The sequence below is a fragment of the Silene latifolia genome, chromosome 7, assembly GCF_048544455.1.
Source record: "Silene latifolia isolate original U9 population chromosome 7, ASM4854445v1, whole genome shotgun sequence".
Lineage (NCBI taxonomy): Eukaryota > Viridiplantae > Streptophyta > Magnoliopsida > Caryophyllales > Caryophyllaceae > Silene > Silene latifolia.
In genome coordinates, this window is record NC_133532.1 from 3,174,142 (window position 1) to 3,194,848 (window position 20,707).

General features: G+C 44.4%; 2 protein-coding genes across 4 annotated transcripts; both read left to right on the top strand.

Moving 5' to 3' along the window:
- Positions 1 to 1,746: 1,746 nt before the first annotated feature.
- On the top strand, positions 1,747 to 9,764 carry LOC141591395 (B3 domain-containing transcription repressor VAL1-like). Of its 3 annotated transcripts, XM_074411700.1 has the most exons (13): positions 1,787 to 2,475; positions 2,562 to 2,643; positions 2,731 to 2,832; positions 2,926 to 3,584; positions 3,834 to 3,930; positions 4,320 to 4,494; positions 5,555 to 5,631; positions 5,712 to 6,131; positions 6,317 to 6,369; positions 7,293 to 7,406; positions 7,489 to 7,556; positions 7,740 to 7,803; positions 8,604 to 9,764. In XM_074411700.1, the coding sequence occupies exons 1-13, from the start codon at positions 2,357 to 2,359 to the stop codon at positions 8,635 to 8,637; spliced, it is 2,064 nt and encodes a 687-aa protein (XP_074267801.1). In that variant the 5' UTR covers positions 1,787 to 2,356; the 3' UTR covers positions 8,638 to 9,764. The 3 variants fall into 3 exon arrangements, with proteins under 3 accessions (XP_074267799.1, XP_074267801.1, XP_074267800.1); XM_074411698.1 differs by lacking the exon at positions 7,740 to 7,803 and having other exon boundaries at positions 1,747 to 2,475; XM_074411699.1 differs by lacking the exon at positions 7,740 to 7,803 and having other exon boundaries at positions 2,017 to 2,475; positions 2,751 to 2,832.
- A 471-nt stretch (positions 9,765 to 10,235) lies between these two features.
- On the top strand, positions 10,236 to 12,374 carry LOC141591397 (CBL-interacting serine/threonine-protein kinase 11-like). The gene has a single exon (XM_074411701.1). The coding sequence runs from the start codon at positions 10,497 to 10,499 to the stop codon at positions 11,808 to 11,810; it is 1,314 nt and encodes a 437-aa protein (XP_074267802.1). The 5' UTR covers positions 10,236 to 10,496; the 3' UTR covers positions 11,811 to 12,374.
- The last annotated feature ends 8,333 nt before the right edge of the window (positions 12,375 to 20,707 follow it).

The window sequence follows — 20,707 nt, forward strand, 5'->3', positions numbered from 1 at the left end:
TTAGCATTCTAGTATGCTCAATTTTATGTTTTTACCAAATGAAAAACTATATCTAGTGAGTTTGTAGGATATTAGCATTCTATTATCCGATTTCACCGATTTAATTCCAATTAGTCAATCAATTCAAAGTAAAATCTTGATCCTAACATCACTAATTCCTATTACCTATAGGAGGGGGGGGGGGGGGGAACCAAGACTCTAGAGGGCTTAGTCTTGTTTCGTGGGACATGGTAACAAATGAGAAATCGAGTAGAGGGTTAGGAATTCGTTCCATGAGACAGGTTAATGTAGCTTTCATGGCAAAATTGGGTTGGAGAATGCTTACGAAACCAAATTCGTTATGGGCTCGCGTGCTCCGGCATAAATATTGTAAGGGCCGTTGCGACTTAGGAATGTTCAAAAACAAACAATCCAGCTCCAATGTGTGGAAGGGGATTGTAGAGGGAGTAGAGGCTGTTAAAAACGGCATGAATTCATTTGATGGAAATAGCTTAGATACATCTTTTTGGTATCAGAAATGGGAGTGTGACAGACCCCTTATTGAGTATACGGGCAGTCCTATTCCTGAGGCGATGTCTACACATGCGATATTTGATACGTGGGATGAGCAATCGGGTTGGAAATGGGAAGTGTTCGCTGCGTATTTGCCGTCAGACATACTTCAAACAGTAGCTTCTTATGATGTTATTCCAGGTGACGAAAATGCCGATCAAGTATACTGGGCTGGTACGTCGTCTGGGTTATTTTACATTAAATCTATGGTTAAGCTTATCCGAGCTAACACTGATGATGAGAATGGTGAAGTATGGAAGCTACCATGGAAAACTTGGGCGCCTCAGAAAATGAGGTTATTCTTATGGCTCCTTATGCATGATAGAATTATGACTAATGTGAACCGTACTCGTCGCAATTTTACAAAGAATCCTTATTGTGATGTATGTGGTGATCAGGAAGAGACGACTCTTCACTTACTGCGAGATTGTGGGGAAGCTAGAAAAGTATGGGAACTTTTCCCATTTGTTAAAAACCATCAATTTAATGACATTATGGACATCAAATAGTGGGTTATTTTTAATCTATCGCATAAAGGTTGTGAAGAGCTTTGTTCATGGACTAGTGCTTTTGTCGTGACTGTGTGGTGGCTATGGCGTTGCAGAAATTGTCGGGTATTTGGGCGTAATGATGCGATACCGAACAATATTTACACTTTCCTGATACAACGGAGATGGAAGGTTATCAACGCCAAAGAGGTGACGGACATTTGTATCAAATCTAAAGCTCAGATACATAAAGAAATATTTATCAGATGAGTTACACCAACAAATGACTGGATTACTTTAAATATTGATGGAGCGTCGAAGGGTAGTCCCGGCTTGTCAGGAGCAGGCGGTATTTTTCGAACTTCTATTGGTCAGATTGTGGAAGCTTTTGCCGAGAGGTTAAGAGTTGCGACGGTCTCACGAGCTGAGCTTATAGCTTTAAAAAGAGGGTTGATGATTGCCATTAAAAGACAGATTCCGAGACTTATAATTCAGATGGACTCGTTGCTCGTAGCTAAGTTGATGGAATTGGATTTATCTTACCCGTCGGCTCCATCACACTTGATTCAAATCTACATGGCTATCATTTCAGATACCATTGCGAAGCTAACAAATGCGCCGATTGAATGGCAAACCTAGGAGTCCAATTTCCACATAAGCTCTGTCGAGTAGATCACACTAATATGCCGTCTGAATTATTTCAACTAATTCAACAAGATATAGGTGGAGTGGCTTGGCCTCACTTCGTTCCTTTATTTCTGTTTAGTATAGTGTTTTATTTTGTTTAGCTTAGTTTGAATTAATTCCGCTTTTCTCTACCAAAAAAAAAAAAAAAAAAAAAATCCTATTACCTCAAAAACCCTAATTAAATCGGTTTTAGTAAACTTGCAATATTAGTACGGAGTAGGTTAGTAGTAGTCATTCCGTATTGTGAATAAATAAATACATATACATAATTACATATACATGGTGGCTCAATTTGGTGATTATTAAAAAAAAAAAAAAAAAGGACTCCGTAGGTGGTTGGTTATGAAGGAAGGAAATTGGAAAGGTTTGTTAGGTTCTCGTATTTGCATGCACACCCGCAGAGCAGAGTTTTATGTTCCTTTGACAGATTTGGTAGTAATTGGTATGCAGCAAGTTTAGGTAGTAGGATTGATGAATAGGCGGCGCTGTTAGTGTTTGGAATTTGGATATCAATGGCATGCAAATAATAATAATAATCCTATCCAATTCTATCCTATCCTAGTGTTACTTTTCAGAAATTGAATTGAATTGAATTGAATTGAATTGAATTAGTTGTTGTGTTGTTGTTGATGATGGAGTCAAGAATTTGCATGAACACCTCTTGCGGTGCAAAGTCGTCTTGTATTCAATGGAAGAAAGGCTGGGAATTAAAATCCGGACAAGTTGCGGATCTGTGTTTCAACTGCGGGTGAGAGTACTTGGTTTGTTTTGCTAGCTAATGATTTATGTATTCATTTAGATGATAATTTTGACTTTATTTTGTTAATTTGGCAGATCTGCTTACGAAAATTTGGTCTACTGTGATACATTTCATGTTGAAGAAAGTGGGTGGAGAGAGTGTAGTTTGTGCAACAAGGTATGACTAATGTATTTGCTATTTCTTTTTTACTTATGTATTTGGTATTTCCAGTATTTGGTTTGTTGATTTGACTTGGTAATGCAGAAACTGCACTGTGGTTGCAGTGCTTCAGCTTCATTCCTTGAGATCCAGGATTTTGGCGGAGTCTGGTGTACTACCTGTGCTCGCTCTGCTGCCTCTCACTCAGTAACCTTTCTATTCTATTATGCTTCTTTTGCTTCAAACTAAGTCTTGCCATTTTCTAGAACACAGGTATATATGAATAATGCTGTGATGCAGGTCATGAGAGACGGAATCTCTTGCAAAGGTCAAACTTTGACCAAGAATAACAATACTTGTGGCCTACAGAACTCCCAGATTACTAGTAAACCAGACTCCGTTAACTTGGGTAATGGGAGTATCTTGGCTTTGGGTAACATCGTCCAGAACAACGGACTTAGTTATTTGCCTCATCCTCACACAGATCTCATGGATGGAATTTGTGGGCAACCAAAGCTGGAGGCCAGTTGTCCACAACAGGCTCTTGGCTTGGGTTTCCCAGATGACTCTTATGGACTGAATGGACCTGCAGTTTGTGCTCCAGCTAATGAAGATAAAAACAATACAGTCGTCAAGGATATACGAGGACCTCAAATTCCATCCCTCAATATAAACCTTCAATCACCTTCAAAGACTTCCAATTTTGCAATCAGTTTTCTTAGCGGTGTTGAAGACGGAGACAAGAGCAGACCAGCACTCTGTCAGTCAGGACAAAAGCCTCGCCACATTTTACCCAAGCCTCCAAAAAGCAATCCCTCCAAAGGTGTTGATGCAAGTAAAGTTCCATATACACCAATGCGGGTGGCACGACCTCCTGCTGAAGGGCGGCTGAAAAATCAGTTGCTTCCACGTTACTGGCCTAGGATCACAGATCAAGAATTGCAAAAGCTATCTGGAGAGTATCCTTCAAACAGCTGTTCTTCTTTGAGTTTGTCTATTACTATTCATGTTGTGCATGTGATTGTTTATAGCATACATCAACAGGCGGTCAAGCGCGCGTGCACACAAACATATTCATACACACAAACACACATGTTGTTGAAGGATACACAAAAACACACATTATGTTTTTTTTGCTTTACTTGTGCTGTTTTTTTTTCTGTACATTGGCTGTGTATGTTACCTACCTTAATTGCACTATCTTCTAGGTTGAATTCTACAATTGTGCCGCTATTTGAGAAGATTCTTAGTGCTAGTGATGCAAGTAGAATCGGCCGCTTGGTTCTTCCCAAAGCATGTGCAGAAGTAAGTTGTAATCATATGATGCATTTCCTGGGCTCATACCAGCTGGCTATTTAAAACTACCTCAGCTCCATATCGTATTTATTATTCTCGTTTGAATTTGGTAGTCAACCGAATTTCAACTTTAGTCTCAAATTCTCTAAAGTATATGTGGTTAATCTAGCTATACAACATAGAATTGGTCATTTTGATATAACAAAAGTCAAAACGACTGTTTTTATATTACCATGCATCATTTTTAAAAAAAGTTGCTAGTATATCATATTGTGAGAATATATGGTCAAAATTGATAATGTTTGACAACCAAATAAAAATGGAGGCAATATAAATGGGGTGGAGGGAGTATTGTTCATGAAGGTTCTGGTAGCTCACTTTTTTCGTTGTTCATGCAGACATATTTTCCTTCTATTAATCATTCAGAAGGTCTTCCATTGAAAGTTCAGGATGTCAAGGGGAATGAGTGGACATTTCAGTTTAGATTTTGGCCAAACAACAATAGTAGAATGTATGTTTTGGAAGGTGTGACCCCCTGCATACAGGCCATGGAGTTACAAGCTGGCGATACAGGTACCCTCTCTCTCTCTCTGGCTTATATTATCTTGTCAAAGAACATAGGATTCATTATTACGACACATGTCTAATTTACTATAATTGAATATAATCTTTTAGGTACTTCTTTCTTTAACCTTCGATAGTTGAATGTAACCTGAGTCATATGACACCAAGACACTCCCTTTTTAAGCAAAAAATCTTTTTAAAATTGTCACGATTTAGCCAACCCCAGGCATGCAACTGAGATTTATAACATAGACAGAAACTATGGAGGAGCAAAGCTTTCATATTTACTTCATTGAATTAAAGTTTTAGTAACTCTAGTAGTCAAGTGTATGCTCAGTTAGTCAGTTGTGGTGGTGAATCCTCTAGTTATTTTAAAAAAAACTTTACTTCTTAAATAACTACGACATGATATCTTTGACTCTCTTTGATGGGATGAGTCTGAGATATAATGGTATTATATTGTCCTCTACTCAAAATATGCCGAAGGTTTGATTCGTTGATAGCACAAGCATGTAGCTGTGGCCGTTTCATCTAGGAGCTTCTGAGAGGGTAGTGAATATGAACTTTTTAGATAAATATTGCGAGTAGTCTCAAGTCTGCCATATATTATTATGCCTTCGACCAATTACATTGTTCGACTGAGATATAATCGGTGAAGTCAGTGGTAAGCACCAGGCACATATTCATATGAAGCATTGGACTGAGTGCAATGGAAAAAGAGATCAGCATACTCTTTGTGGTGTCATGGATACAAGTGAGTTGTCATTGAAAGAAAGGAGAGAAGAAAAAAGAATACAGAGTTTGCTGATCTTTTACATCAAATCACTGTACAATTATTCTCCACATATGCTTGTATTGAATAGACCACTGTTACATTCGAGACTTCTATCGTTTAGCTCCCGTGGCTCACTTTCACTCTCCTATGTCATGAATTTCCTGGTGTGGTGGTATTCTGACCCTTTTTTTCCACTTTAGATACCCCTATTAATGTCCTGAAGCATTGTGTTTCCACTCTCCAGCCTTTGAGGCGGGGCATTATCTTCCTCTAATTGTGGCTGTTTGGTCCTAGTTACATTTAGCAGGATAGATCCTGGAGGCAAACTTGTCATCGGCTATCGGAAGGCATCAAATGCTCTTGAAATCCAGGTTTCGTTCATAATCTTGTTACATCTGAACCACCTTGCTGCAAATACGCTGTTAACTGATATTGCTTTTTAAAAAAACAGGAGACACAAACATCATTGGTGAACCCTAATGGTGTGCCGTCTGGAGAGAGCTTGTGCCATGATGTGACTGATGGCTTGGCTACTGATAATGGTCCTTCTGGTCTACACTTGACAAGAGACCTAGAAAATCATCTCACTTTTCTTCCTGAGCAGTTGGAAACTTTGAATGGGGATACTGTTTTAAATAAGTATGAGAAGTTAAGCATGGCGAGTAAAGATGCCTCGCAGCAGCCTAACCTGGCACCCTTGAAGAAGAGAATGCGAGATATTAGTTCTAAAAGCAAGAGGTCAATCATGCACAATGAAGATGCCGTTGAAATTAGACTTTCATGGGAGGATACTCAAGACCTGCTTCGTCCTCCGCCAAATGCAGAACCAAACATTGTCCTGGTTGAGGATATTGAATTCGAAGAATATAACGTAAGTTTGATCAAATTTCTTTTTAAAGGAACAAGGTTTGATTTATACGAAGATGATGCATCCATGGAGGTTGCTCTATACTGGCTCTTTGTTCTTTTCCTTCGTCACTCTTCTATTCGTGTAGATAAATATTTGTATTATTTTATATTTAAAACCATCATAATCATCAATTTTATGCCTTTTAGGAACCTCCAGTTTTCGGTAAAAGAACATACTTCACCGCTGCTCGTTTGTCAGGGTAAGTTAACATTTGCTATTTATATTTAAATTTTCTAGTCCATTTCATTGCAGTTAAGAGCTGGTTACATTGTTTCCTTTTATTTTAAATAATACTTTAAAGAGTTTATTTATTTATTTATTTATTCTTGTGGATTATTAATGGGTACTTTAGAAATGGAATTCTACCTCAATTTTATGATCCTTTTGGTTGAGAGTCTAATTTTACGTAATTGCTATTTCGTATAAGGTGAAATTGAGAGTCTAATCAAACACATTATTTTTCACAAATTTTCCTTACCTTACCCCTTTCCTCAACTAAATTGACTTTTTTCCCCCTCTTGATCTCAAAAGTCACCCCAAACTACTTGAAAATTTTCAATTATGAATCATAATTTGCATATTAAATTAGTAATTACCCCGTTTTCTTAAATAAATTACAAGAATTTGTGTTTTTGGTTGAAGTAATTGTTGCTCGCTATGGGGAGGGGAAGTAGGTGCAAAGGGGGTGGGGGTGGTGGCAGCCTGGCAGGAGAAGGGCGGTCGGATGATGGAAGGAGGGGTGGCAGGGAGGGCGTCCTGTGAAGGAGGTGTGGCATAATTTGAGTTGATATCATGTTAGAATTCGAAAAAGGGTTTGGACCTCACCCACAAGGAGAGAGGGAGCCCACATTACAAGCCCAAGGGCCCAAACAGGTTTTATCCTAAAACCAATTGGTGATAGGAGGTGTAGCCCCTTGGTTTATAGTAGTGAATTCCCTTTCAGCACTACTATTGGATGACTAAAGGTTGTATTCGAATTGATGACCTTCTCTTATGCCATATTTCTTGTATCTTCTATCCTAATTTAATGTGTTGAAGCCTTGAAGGTTAAGAAATCTATTTGTCTTGTCCTAGTAGTGATCGTATTAACAACTTCGTGATTAAGTTTCTATTGAAGTTCAGGGTGCAAGAGCAATGGGCTCAGTGTGATAATTGTTCAAAGTGGAGGAAGTTACCAGCAGATGTTCGCCTTCCGCCAAAGTGGACATGTTCTTCAAATATCTGGGATCTAAGCAGGTTTCCGACATTGTTGTTTGTCTTATGGTTAAATTGATGGATATTCTTATTGATCTTTGAATGCCATGCTGGTTTCCTGTAGGTCTTCCTGTGATACATTAGAGGAGATGAGTTCGAAGGAACTTGAAAGTGTTTTCAGATTTAAAAAAGGTTTGTCAGAATGCACAGTCTATATTGCAGGATAGCCAAAAATTCCCATTGTTGTCTTTAATTCGCTTAGTAGACTGCAGAAAGTTAACTAATAAGAAGAATGTGGATTACTGAGACGGAAAGATATTAAAACATACTGGAAATCTCAGGGATCACTAAAATCAACTTTGCGTGTGTCTGCAGACTCTGCAAAGTCCATTTTTTGGAAGGAAGGAATGCCACCACATCACAGTTATCTCCATCATGTGTGAGCCCGCTAAACTCCCCCCTTCAACTACATTGCACAACCCAAAGCATCAATCCTACAACAATCTCCATATAAATTAAGCAAATTTTTCCAGTAGGCAAACCCAGTGAATAGCCCTTCTAGTTGGTCGCAAATGGTGGACAAAAAAACTCACATTTTGAAGCCTGACTATAGGCGCACTAATACAGTGACAATACTTGAACCGAAATAAGCCAAGGAGAAAACCAGGCTGCTGCATAAGCCTGATTAGGATTTTTATCCCCAAGCCATTTTCAATGAGAGTTGACTTGTAATCTAATTACTAACTCACCCATTTTTATCTTTTGATTTGGGACAAGCAGCTAACACCTGAACCCATGATGGTATAATAGGGCAGAATGTTGAAGGTTCTTTTTGCTTTATAGTTGGGGCTTATTATTATTTGTTTGGATACCGCTACCTCAAACCCAAGTTAATCTTCCTCCGAAAATTGGCGGTCAACCATTATCGACTTTGATCACTAATTTCTCCAAATATATGCAGAGATAGAATGTAGAATTTGTTCTGATTTATCAAAACCTTATTTCCACATTGATATATTACTATAAAGAACATTCGATTTTTGTGTGTGTGTGTGTGTGTGTGTGTGTGTGTGTGTGTGTGTGTGTGTGTGTCGGTGAATGGATTGATATATTACTATTAAGCTATTAAGAACATTCAATTTTGTTCTCTGCAGTCCAAGCTTTTATTATTTCACCCTAACATTGTTCAATGTCCGGAGGAGAATAGACCAATGACATTGTTCACTCTGAATATTTCAGATTTCAAGAAGCAGAAAGTACTAGAAAGCCCTGAGTCATTCATAAGATATGAGTCTTCAGGACTAGATGCTCTAGCTACTGCTGCCACATTGGGTGACCATGCAGAGCCATCAGCTGGTGCCACTACAAGGCATCCCAGGCACCGTCCTGGCTGTTCTTGCATTGTCTGCATCCAACCCCCAAGTGGGAAAGGCAAGCACAAGTCTTCGTGTGTATGTAATGTGTGTTTGACAGTGAAACGCCGCTTTAAAACACTAATGATGCGCAAGAAGAAGCGTCAGTGTGAACGTGATGCTGAGCTGGCTAAACAAAAGAGCCATGACCGCCCGATCAAAGGATCCCCACCTGTAAAGAATCCATCTACAGATGGTGTGATAGTAGATGAAGTTTGTCCCAAAAATGATATCCTAGTAAAAAAGCAATCAGTTGGTGAGAGCTGCAGCAAAGATGGCATAGATTTGAATTGCCACCCTATTCGTGAAGACGGTAGCAAAGGGGTTGTTCAACCGAGTAAAGCAAGCACGAGTCCTGCTCAAACAGCCAAAGATCCTTCAGATATTTACATGAACCCAAATGAGCTTGGAAACCTCCTGCAGAAGCAGCCAACAAATAATGATTCCTCTCATCAAGAAGCAAACGATGTTTGTCCTCTATAAAGGATTGTCATACCTCAGATAAAAGGTACAGGAACAAGAGGCTGTTGATGGGTTCAAAAGTGGTTCACTTTAGACGAGCAAAAAGCGGTCTCATCTTGGACCCTTTACATCTTTCGTTCACCCTGGCTTAACATTGCTATGTGGTTGGTTCGTCGGTTCTTTTTTTCACTGATGGATTTTTTTCCCCCGATTGTGGGGACTGGGGAGAGAATAAGTCGCTGAGATGACACGGATGCGTGAAGCTCCATTGAGCTCTCGCCAGTTACCCAGCCGAAAGCAAAGTACTCCTACCACCGAACATTCACCTTATCGTGTAATTTTTCCCGTGATAAAATATGGTGTAATCATGATTCATGAATCATGATATAGTCAAAAGAGATATGTTAGTGATACTAAATTACTGATATATACGAATGCGGGAAGTAACATGTTTTAACTTCTGCGAATATTTATCATACTTTTTACTTTTATTTTATTTACATTTATTTATTATGTTCTTACTTTATTTTGGTGCATTCTATAGTAATTTTCTCCTGTGGGTTGTTGTAAACAGAAAAAAGGTAATGTTTCACAATTGATCCTAAATTTAAACAAGGTAAAGTTATATAATTATTTACTGGATGCAGGTGTATGCGAAGGAGGGGTGGAAATCGGGGTGGTTTGCCGTGACGATCGAGGGGAGATCACACATCTGAAGCTACTAGATAGAAATGTGAATTCTCCGTGTCACCGAAGCTTTTTGCAGTTGAGTTTTTCAACGCCCCCACCTGGTTCAGTCTCCTACCCACTTACGTGGCCCCTTTGTTATGAGTATATGTCTTTATCATGGAACGCGTCTTTGAAAAGAAAAAACAAAAAAAAACAAAAAAATTAAAGGGGTGGCAAGCCGTGTTATTTTAATAGAAAACACAAATGTAAACTGTAATTGTTAAGATTAACAAATAGCAGGTGTCTCATCATGATTGGTCATACTATTAATGGAGTAATATTATATTATAAAACAGGAATGTTGGTCCAACTACAGCACTTGTCCCAGCCTGTTTTGAATGTACATCGTCGCTGTTGTTGGCCACTTGTTATTATTTGCTAAACAAAGAAAAAATAAAACAGAGAAAAAGTAATTTGAAAGAAAGAAAGAAAGAAAGAAGAGGTAGTAATCCGTTTAAATACATAGAAATTTGAAAGAATCCTATAAACCAATAATCCCGTCTTCCGTAATTAATTAGATTCTCCATACATGGTAGAAGTTTTGCTTGGTAAATACGAGGTAGGGAGGCTGCTAGGATGCGGTGCATTTGCCAAAGTCTACTACGCCAGGAACATCAAAGATGGTCAGAGCGTTGCTATCAAAGTCATCAACAAGAAGAAGCTTTCTGGTACGACCCTCATGTCCAACATCAAGAGGGAGATCACCATCATGAGGCGCCTTCACCATCCTTCCATCGTCCGCCTTTTCGAGGTCCTCGCCTCCAAGTCTAAGATCTATTTTATCCTTGAATTGGTCAAAGGTGGGGAGCTGTTTGCCAAGGTCGCCAAGGGACGTTTTTCTGAGGACCTTGCACGCAACTACTTTGGTCAATTGCTTTCTGCCATTGCCTACTGCCATTCCAGGGGTGTCTACCACCGTGATCTCAAGCCCGAGAATCTGCTGCTCGATGAGAATGGCAACCTCAAAGTCTCTGATTTCGGCCTCAGCGCCCTCAAGCTCGATGACAATACCAATAACCACCTCCTCCAAACCCTGTGTGGAACTCCAGCCTACGTCGCCCCTGAAATCCTCGCCAAGAAGGGATATGATGGTGCCAAGGTTGACATCTGGTCTTGCGGGATTATCCTTTATGTCCTCACCGCAGGCTATCTACCCTTCAACGATCCTAACCTCATGGCCATGTACAAGAAGATCTACAAGGGTGAATACCGCTGCCCCAAATGGATGTCCTCCGACCTCAAGCGCTTACTTTCTCGCCTCCTCGACACCAACCCTGCTACCCGCTTCTCTGTTGATCAGATCATCCGTGACCCGTGGTTGGCTAAAGCTAAGGATCAAGATTCCACCTTCCACTTGACCGTTTCTGATGAAACATCTCACCAGCTGGATACTGCCGGTAGTAGTAGTACTAGTAGTAGCTCTTGTTCCCTCAACGCCTTTGACTTGATCTCCTTCTCCTCTGGCCTTGATTTATCAGGCTTGTTCCATGACCCCTTCAACCCCATTGTACACTCTGAGAGGTTTCTATCAGCCGAGCCTGCTTCTAAGATCCTCGACCAGATTGAGAGAGCTGCATCCTCTGAGAATGCCAAGGTCAAAAGAAACAAAGACGCTCATGCAGTTGACTTGGAAGGTCCCAAGGCCCATTTTGTGGCCAGGTTGGAGATTACCCCCTTAACAGACCAACTCCTTGTGGTTGAGGCCAAGACCAAAGCCGGAGACTCCGCTTCCTTCACCCTCTTTTGGACTAACAAGATCCGACCCCATCTTTCAGGATTATTGTATGAGCCACCGCCATTAACAATTACTCATGCTGCTGCGGATGCTTCAATAGTTTTATAAACTACCTACCAATTCTTATATTGTCATCAAAATTTTGTTGATGCTTTTACTCAACAGACATTGTAAAAGCTGGTTGCCAAGTGTTGGGTGTGGTTTGGAAAGGTAGAGCTGAGGATAGCCTGTGGTAGAACATGGGTATGCTGTACCACCTGTAATTCGACAAATATTGTGCATTTTGTGATCTAAAATCTATCATATAGATAGATAGATAGATAATACTCCATATGTAATTTTTTTTTCCTTGTTTTCCACATTTTGCCTTGTAAATTCCATAGTCGGTTGTCATTTGTTGTTATTGCTTATTAGCATTTCTGCCCTGTTGCTATGAGGAAGCTTTAAACGGGAATGGTTACTCGATGATAATGTCGAAACTAAGAAGGCCAAGTACACATTGGCTGCCTGGATGAGGAGGCCTTCTAGATACTGTTTATATTGGATAGGTAGCATTAGGAAATACGTATCAAATTGTGTGTGATTCTTGTTTGTATCAATACATTTGTACAAAAAATACATTAAGGGCGTCTACTATTGGAGTAATAAAATGTTACTTGGCATCTTTTTTTCTAATTACCAAAGAAAGAGGCCAACGATACTCAGTACTGTATCATACTATCATAAACAATTAAGCGCACGAAATTCTTAGGTTAGTCACAAATTCTCATTGAAGACATGACATATTCGTCACAAGCTGAAGACGGATACCATTTTACCTCACAATGTATCCACTTTTTCTCTCTCTGCAACACTATTCATGTGGTCCCCTTTCTCCACTAACCCATTTTGTTACCATTTTATCTCACAAAATATCCGTCACAAATGGTAACCCGTCACAAGGGAGACCAATTGTAGGTTAGTAGGGCAATTGTTCAAGTTTAAACATTATGCAGGCACGTGGGAACTTCTTATCCGAAAAAATCGATTTGTCTTTCGTTACATTGTCACGATTAATATTCGTCATTTTGAAGATTTTAAAAATCAATTCATTTTACGTCGATTAGTTTAACGTTGTTTCACTCCGTAATTGTTATTTTGGTTTTAGGAAAAAAAAAATGACTCGTTTTACATTGATTAGTTTAACAAATTTCGATTCGTGGATCAAATATAAGGTTCTTCAATTGTTTGTTATTCGATAATAGTTGTTGTTCCGGGTGTAATTCCAGAGCAAGTATCGTTACCACCCGTGGCTTGTAGAATAATGTCTTGAGTTGAACCCTTCTTGCTTTTATCGTTCCTCTCGGCCTCTCCTGCAACAATGAACGAACTGAGGGCTTGGCTTTGTGCCAAGCGTACTCACTCCGACGCTCAAGTCAATAAACTTAAAGGATTAAGTTGTGTTACTTGGCTAGGTATGTATTGTAGAGAGATAAGGAAGATATTACCAGATGAATAGTGTATTTAGGTTCAGTTGTGGGATCCTTTCCTCAATGAAGGTTGAGGAGTATTTATAGGCTTTCACCTTTTGTCACGTAGTGGCCAAGTGGCTAGCAGGTGGAAAGACTGATCTACCCCTCGGCCGAGGGACCTATGGCGGCCGGCGGGCCATGTTGACTCACCGCCGAGGGGTCTTGGATATGAGTACGCGGTATGTGTCCCGGCCGGTTGTCACGCCGAGACCCAGGCTAACAGTAGATGGGTCGCATCGGCTAGGTTGTCTAAGTCGTTGACTTCTTTGTGGATATCTTTGACCTTGTTCAATATGTTGACTTGATCGGTGCGTAATATGCCCCATCAATTTGCCCCAGCGTAGTTTATGCGTGGTATGGGCTCCGATGTACGTTTGAGCGTATATTCTGCGCAAGTAATTTGTAAAAAATGTTCTGCATCGGCTTCTTCTGCGGCGGCTTCTTTTACCTCGGCCTGGTCTACCTTAGGCCGTACCATATCCCCCCTCCACATGGATGCGTAAAGGGTATCCGATGTGGAAAAGAAAGTGACGCCGGCCGAGACCGGGGTTGAGAGTGCTTGTTTTTGATTGCCCCGTGCCGGCTACCTAGCTTGGTTGATCGAGTGGCCGACGGAGAACAGATGCTTGGGAATTTGTTGAGGAAGGTGAATAGGCGGAGAGATATGAATGGGCGTGTTGAAGACGCTTGGTCACCATTGCATTGATTGACGTCTAAGCTGTTGCAACGATTGACATCCGTGGTTGCATGTCCGACACGTGTCCGCACGCCGATTGGGTGACGCTTCATGGGTCATTTCGTTGATTGGTCCTTCTTTATGGGCTTTTCCCTATAAATAGGGCGATTATTAAAGTGAAATTGGCCACCAATTTCATTCTCCAAAATTTTTCTTCACTCTAAACTCTCAAGGGCTTCTTTGTCTTCTAATTTTCAGAGTTGTTACTCCGGCGAGTGTTTTTCTTCAAGGTAAACAAACTTCCCAATTTCTTAACTTTGTAAGTTTTTTATTGTAAACATGTCTTCTGCTGATGCCGAGCCTTGTAAACCGGCGCACGGGGGTTCCCCGTCGCGTCTTGATGAGGAGGAGAAGTTGGACGCCCTCCGATAAGGCACTGGGGCCCTAGGTCTCCTTCTCCTGAAGTCGATCCTCGAATTTTGGAGGAATGGGAGGATGACGATGATGTCGATGATGACGCAGACGATTTTGGTGATGATGCTTTGAAAGTGCTCGTCCCAAAGAGAGGAGGCGATGACGTTATGGATCACGGTGACGTCGTCGTAAGGCAAGCGTTGATCGAGCTTGGACCCATAAGTTGGCCGGTTGTTCCGGTGAGAAGTTTTTTGAGGGCCACTTTTTCTTTGGCAGGGGATACAAGATTGTTATCCCCGAGGAGGGTCAGGCCGTCTGTTGCCCTCCACCGGGCCATACCGGTGTATATATGCGACACTTGGAGTACCGGCTCCGGTTTCCGCTGAACGAGTACGTCATGGCTATCATCAAAGCTATGAACGTCGCTGTGGCCCAACCGCATCCGTTGGCCATGAGGACGATAGTCGGCTTTGTGTGGCTTTGTCTCTTCAAGGGGAGGCCCCGACGGTGAATTTATTCCGCCGGCATTATCTCCACCACAATCTCTGGCCGCGTCGGTTGGTACAGTGTGCACATGGAGAAGGGTTATGTCTCTGTTGACAAACTTACTTCTTGCAAAGACCGGAGAGATCGGTGGGTGTACGTTAAGGTCTTGCCGATGACTATCCGCCCCGCCGCTTTCGACCAAGTTAACTTGCGGTGTGAGACTAAGGCGGAACATGACGAGATGGGTCTCCGGAAAAAACTCAAGATGGATGCCACAGGTCTCTCTTAGGGAGGATGAGAGGCTAGCGATGAGGCTCTTTGAGGCGGACAAGAGTGGGGTGCCGAAAAGATGGATTCCCCCAACGCAGATCATTCTTCGGGATGAGCCGCTCTGCCATCGGCCTCATACCGGCCTTAGCACAGGTGAGTAGGGTCGGTATGAGGCCCATCACCGTCAAATGTTCCTGTTCTTCGAACTCCGATTTAATTCCTCTATTTAATTCTTGCTTTGTTTCCTTCGCAGACCACTTTGGACCGGATTTGTCGAGGATATCCTCCGAGAATGGGCCGCACAAAGACAAAACCGTTGCTAACTTGCATCCCAAGGCTCGACCCACGACCGCGGGACGTCGCCGAATGATCTTATGGACCAAAGAACAAACGCTTGAATGTGGTGGAGGCCCAGGCGAAGGTTGTTAGTAATATGCCGCGCCATACGCGAAAAACAAATCCTTCGGCGATGATGGCGTCGACATCGGCTCCGCCTTTCCACCCCCTTTTCGAAGGAGACGGTGGAAGTCGTTTTTATCTCCAATGGCGATGATTCCGGTGAGGAGGAGGGGTCTCCCCTTGTCCGTAAAAGAAAGCAGACAGCCTTTACCGCTGCCGTTGCTTCTGCTGCTGACGAGGAAATGCACCCTTCGGCCAAGAAGGCCAAGCACGGTATTGATCTATCCGGTGGCTCGATTTAGCTTGGTTCATCAGCGCCGATGACAAAGCGCTTTTTCGGCATGCCTATGTATGTTGATACGATGCCCCCCTTTTTTTTTTTTTTTAAAAAAAAATTTGTAGATCAACCGCCGTCGCCGCTCTTATTAAGCGAAAGAACGGAGGAGAACCCCGCGCAGGTGGTGATCATAACGTCGCCATCGACTCTTCATCCCGAAGGTTTCCCTTTCCGTCCGCAGTGGTGATCATAACGTCGCTACTGACTCTTCATCTCAGCTTGTGGCGGAAGGCGCGAGGTTGATTAAGAGACTGGCGAGGTGGAACGAGCTGACCGACGCTCGTATCATGGAGCAGGAGAAGGCCGTGGCTCAATCCGCTTTTGAGCTTAATGCCACTAAGAAGGTGGCCACGAAGGCGAAGCCGGATCTTCTCAATGAGCGAGGCTTCGGGGGGCCGAGAAGGCGCTCTTGGGCGAGAGAAAGCTCAGGGAGGACGCTGAAAAGGAGGTCCTTGCTGAGAGGGCCAAAGCCGAGACTTCTGCGGCCGAAGTTGAAAAGCTGCTGGCGAAGTGTGGCCTCGTTCAGAGGCACGCCGACCTCTATCTCCAGCAGAGGAATGAATTCGAGGAACGGTTTCGAGATCCGGGGAAGGTGATTCGGAGCAAGGAGGCCATCATCAAGCAAAAGGAGGACGACATTGAGATGCTCCAAACCAAAATGCTCCCGACATGTGCTCCGACCCGGGATCCGGCCGAAGCGGTTGCCGGGGAAGTAATTGAGGAGCTCTTCCCTCTTGAAGGTTCCTTTCCGTGGAGCAAATTCGACGAGCTGTTTGACGACAAGCTCGAAGCTAAGGAGAAGGCCGTGGAGGAGAGGGTCAAGGAGGCGGTGAGGGTGAAGATAGAGCGAGGCGGCCGAGGAGGCGAGCCCTTGCTTTGAGAGGGCGAAGACGGCCAATGAGGAGGCCAAGAGAATGAGGGAAGCTGAGGCTGCCGAGACAAAGGCTGAGGCTGCCAGGAAAGCCGCTGGGTTGCCCACCGAAGGAGACGCTGCTACCGCCGCTGGCGATGGCGGCGAAGCACATAGGGAGATGATGTCCGCCCTTTTGCCTTTCCGTCTTTGTATTTTGTACAACTTTGGCAGGTTGTCCTTTGGCTGACCCTTATGGGGACGGCCGTCGTTTGTATTTCTTGTAATTTGTTGAACATATTTAATAAGAGCTCGTTTCTTCTGCCTCCGGCTTGGCCGAGGTCTTTACCTCATTCCCTTTTTCTTGTGCTAATAATTGAGCATCTCAATCTGTACCTAACGTTTCACTTTGTCTCTGACTCGGCCGAGGTCTTTTCTCATCCTTGTCTGAGTTTTTTTTTTTTTATGTTATTAATTGGGCGTCTCCTCTGTTTCCGCCTTGGCTTGGTTGAGGCAGTCTTAGAGTGCGTTCCTCAACTGTGCAACGCTTCTAAGGCGTTTTGATCACTTTGCGAGTGTCAACTGCGCTGGTCGTGACCGTCGAGGTATTTATTTCCTGAGGGTGATTGCCATTCTTGCCGGTGTGACGGTGTCAGCCGGCGAGTGCTCCTTGTTAGTGACTACCGCTCTTGTTGGTGTGACAAAGTGTGAGTGGCGTCTATTTCTTGATGATGACGGCCGTGGCGTCTACCACTGGAGTGATCACGACGGCGTCTACCTCTTGGGGTGATCGCCGTGGCGTCTACTACTTGGGGTGATCTGCGACGCGCCTTATTTCTTGGAGGAGACTGCCGCTCTTGTCGATGTGACAGTGTGAGCTGGCGTCTATTTCTTGGTGATGACGGCCGTGGCGTCTACCACTTGGAGTGACTGCGACGGCGTCTACCTCTTGGGGTGACTGTCGTGGCGTCTACTACTTGGGGTGACTGCGACGGCGCCTATTTCTTGGAGGAGACTGCCGCTCTTGTCGATGTGACAGTGTGAGCTGGCGTCTATTTCTTTTTGATGACGGCCGTGGCGTCTACCACTTGGAGTGACTGCGACGGCGTCTACCTCTTGGGGTGACTGCCGTGGCGTCTACTACTTGGGGTGACTGCGACGGCGCCTATTTCTTGGAGGAGACTAGCTCTTGTCGATGTGACAAGATATGAGCCGGCATCTATTTCTTGGTGATGACGGCCGTGGCGTCTACCACTTGGAGTGATCTGCGACGGCGTCTACCTCTTGGGGTGATCGCTAGTGGCGTCTACTACTTGGGGTGACTGCGACGGCGCCTATTTCTTGGAGGAGACTGCCGCTCTTGTCGATGTGACGTGTGAGCCGCGTCGCTTATTGATAGAGACTCCGCCGCTCTTGTCGGTATGACAAAGGTGCGAGCCGGCGTCTGCTGCTTCCTAGTGACTATGGGGAAAATGAACGTTCTGATGGAAGACTTGGACGATTTTTCATTAGATAAAAACATGCGTCGGGGTGCCCACAGCTGTTTTGGACACCTCCGCCATTACACAGAGTTTTCCCGAGATTACCAGTCAAAGGCACACCTTCCCGGTCAGCCGCTAGCTACATCCATGAGGTCGCCCTCCTGTTGTAAGGATAGACTTTTCCCTTTCTCTGATTTCTTTGCTACTTTGAGGGATTGCATGTTGCATCCTCTGGCAGCTATCTGGACGTTGACCACTTCGTCATTCTCGTCTTTGGAGATGAGCTTATGCGCTTCCCCCCGGTCCGAGACATACATCAGTGTTAGGGCCCGGATGGACATCACTGCGTCAGCCTCACTCAGGGTGATTCGGCCTATGAGAACGTTGTAGGCGGACGAGCCGTCGATGACCACGAACTCAGCTAAGACATTTTTAGCCGCATTCTTTTCGCCGAACGTTACCGGGAGTCTGATTGATCCTAGTGGTACCAGGCCGGCCCCGAGAAGTCGTATAGTGGGTTGGTGCGGGGCTCAAGTCCTTGACTTTCGGTAGGCCGAGGAAGCACTCCCGAACATGATGTTCGTGTACGCGCCTGTGTCAATCAGGCACCTTTTGACCAGGTGGTTGGATATGTCCAAATTGACTACAAGTGGGTCGCTGTGAGGAGCGATGACTCCTTCGTAGTCCTTCCTTCCAATGGTTATATCGGGGATGTTGGAAGCGGGGATCCCTGTGTTGGGCACAAAGTTGATGGCCTGATATAGCTCGTTCAGGTGCCATTTGTGCCCATGAGCGGACCCTCCGTTCTCGTTGCCCCCGATGACAACATGGATCACTCTTATCCGTTCGAAGACGGATTTCTTACCTGAACTGTCGGCGTCAGTCTTTTGGCTTTTGGCAACGTACTTGCCGAGGCTCCCCTTCCGGATCAGCTCTTCAATGGCATTCTTTAGATGCCGGCGGTCGTTGTTAGATGGCGGTGTGGCGTGGTACTCACGATCTTGGCTCGTGTCACCGTCGCTTTTTGGCTTGGGGGTCTCTCCCACTTCCGGCCCTCGTTTTGCTCGGGCGAAGACCTCGGCGGCTGATACGACGAGAGGGGTTTTATCACTATACCGCCTCTGGTGGTACGTTCCTGAACTCCACCCGGCGCCCTCCGAGTCCTGTTTCCTGGTGGATCTGTCCGACCGTGACCTATTATTCTCACGGCGTCTTTCATCGGACCGTGACCCGTTGTTGTCACGGCGTCTTTCATCCGGGTTGTCCTCCTTGCGGCTCTTCTTTTCTGAGTGCTCGGCCTCGCTGGGGCCTACCCAGGTCTTGTGATAGTCTTCTACCTTGATGGCTTGGTCAGCCAACTTCCTGGCGGCGTCCAAACCTAGGCCTCCGCATTTGATGAGCTCATTTTTTAAATCTCCCCTTGGGAGACCCTTCATCAGCGCGAAGGCCGCCAGTTCGGGATTGATTTCTCGAATCTGCTGGACTTTTCCGTCGAACCTCTTCACATAGCTTCGTAGAGACTCGCCTCCCTCCTGTTTGATAGTTAGGAGGTCCGATGTCTCCACGGCCCTTCTCTTGTTGCAAGAGTACTGGGCTAGAAAGGCGTCCCTTAGGTCGGCGTAATAGTATACCGAGCCGTCGGGAAGCCCCTTGTACCAACTTTGAGCCATTCCATGCAGAGTTGTTGGGAAAACTCGGCACCAGACCTCATCGGGCTGCTCCCATACCGACATGTAAGACTCGAAAGCCTCAGCGTGGTCGGTTGGATCGCTATCTCCCTTGTATGATAGAGGTGGCAACTTGAGCTTAGTTGGCAGCTGGACTTCTAGGACGTAGGCGCTGAGGGGCTGTCTGACCACGTGTCGAACGACACGCGGCGATCGGCTCCTCGCATTCCTAATCCGGCTCCTCTCCTCGTAGCGGGAAGGACTCCTTCGACTTGGACTTCTCCTCCAACTCTGTTGAGTCGGACTCCTCTGGCTCCTTTGGGGTAAGCCTCGTTCGTGCTGCGGGGACGCTGTCCTCCCATGAGTGCGGGAAGGACTTAGGTCTACCGCGCCCACTTTGGGCTCCCCCGGCGTCTTGACTGGGTCAGCTTCTCCTAGTGCTCCGTTCAAATTTCTCGGAGTCACGTTTTGGGCCCTGGTCTCCTGGACGGTTTCCGCCGCTCTTGTCGGCGTGACGGTGTGAGCAAAAAGGCGTATCGATTAGGTCCGGAGCATTTTCGGTTTTGCTACGTCAACCACATGTCCCATGATGGTGACCTGGTTGGGGCGCGGCGTGTCGGGTATTGTTGGCATCCCGAACTCGGTTGGATTACTCCGCCGGTGGAGGGCCGCACGACTCGAGGTTGTTGAAAGTATCATCTTGGTAGAATGTGGTTTCGTCGGTCACGACTGCGTCTTGTTGTTTCGACATCTTCTTAGCTTTTTGGGTGGGTTTTTGTTGTTTTTTTTTTTTGGGAATGAATGTGACTAGCTTCTAGTGTCTATCCCCACAGACGGCGCCAATTGTTCCTGGTGTAATTTCAGAGCAAGTATCGTTACCACCCGTGGCTTGTAGAATAATGTCTTGAGTTGAA

Coding starts and splice junctions, on each gene's coding strand:
- LOC141591397 (XM_074411701.1), top strand. CDS start 10,497: ATGGTAGAAGTTTTGCTTGGTAAATACGAGGTAGGGAGGCTGCTAGGA.
- LOC141591395 (XM_074411698.1), top strand. CDS start 2,357: ATGATGGAGTCAAGAATTTGCATGAACACCTCTTGCGGTGCAAAGTCG. Junction 2,476..2,561: donor GATCTGTGTTTCAACTGCGG/GTGAGAGTACTT, acceptor TTAATTTGGCAG/ATCTGCTTACGAAAATTTGG. Junction 6,370..7,292: donor ACCGCTGCTCGTTTGTCAGG/GTAAGTTAACAT, acceptor ATTGAAGTTCAG/GGTGCAAGAGCAATGGGCTC.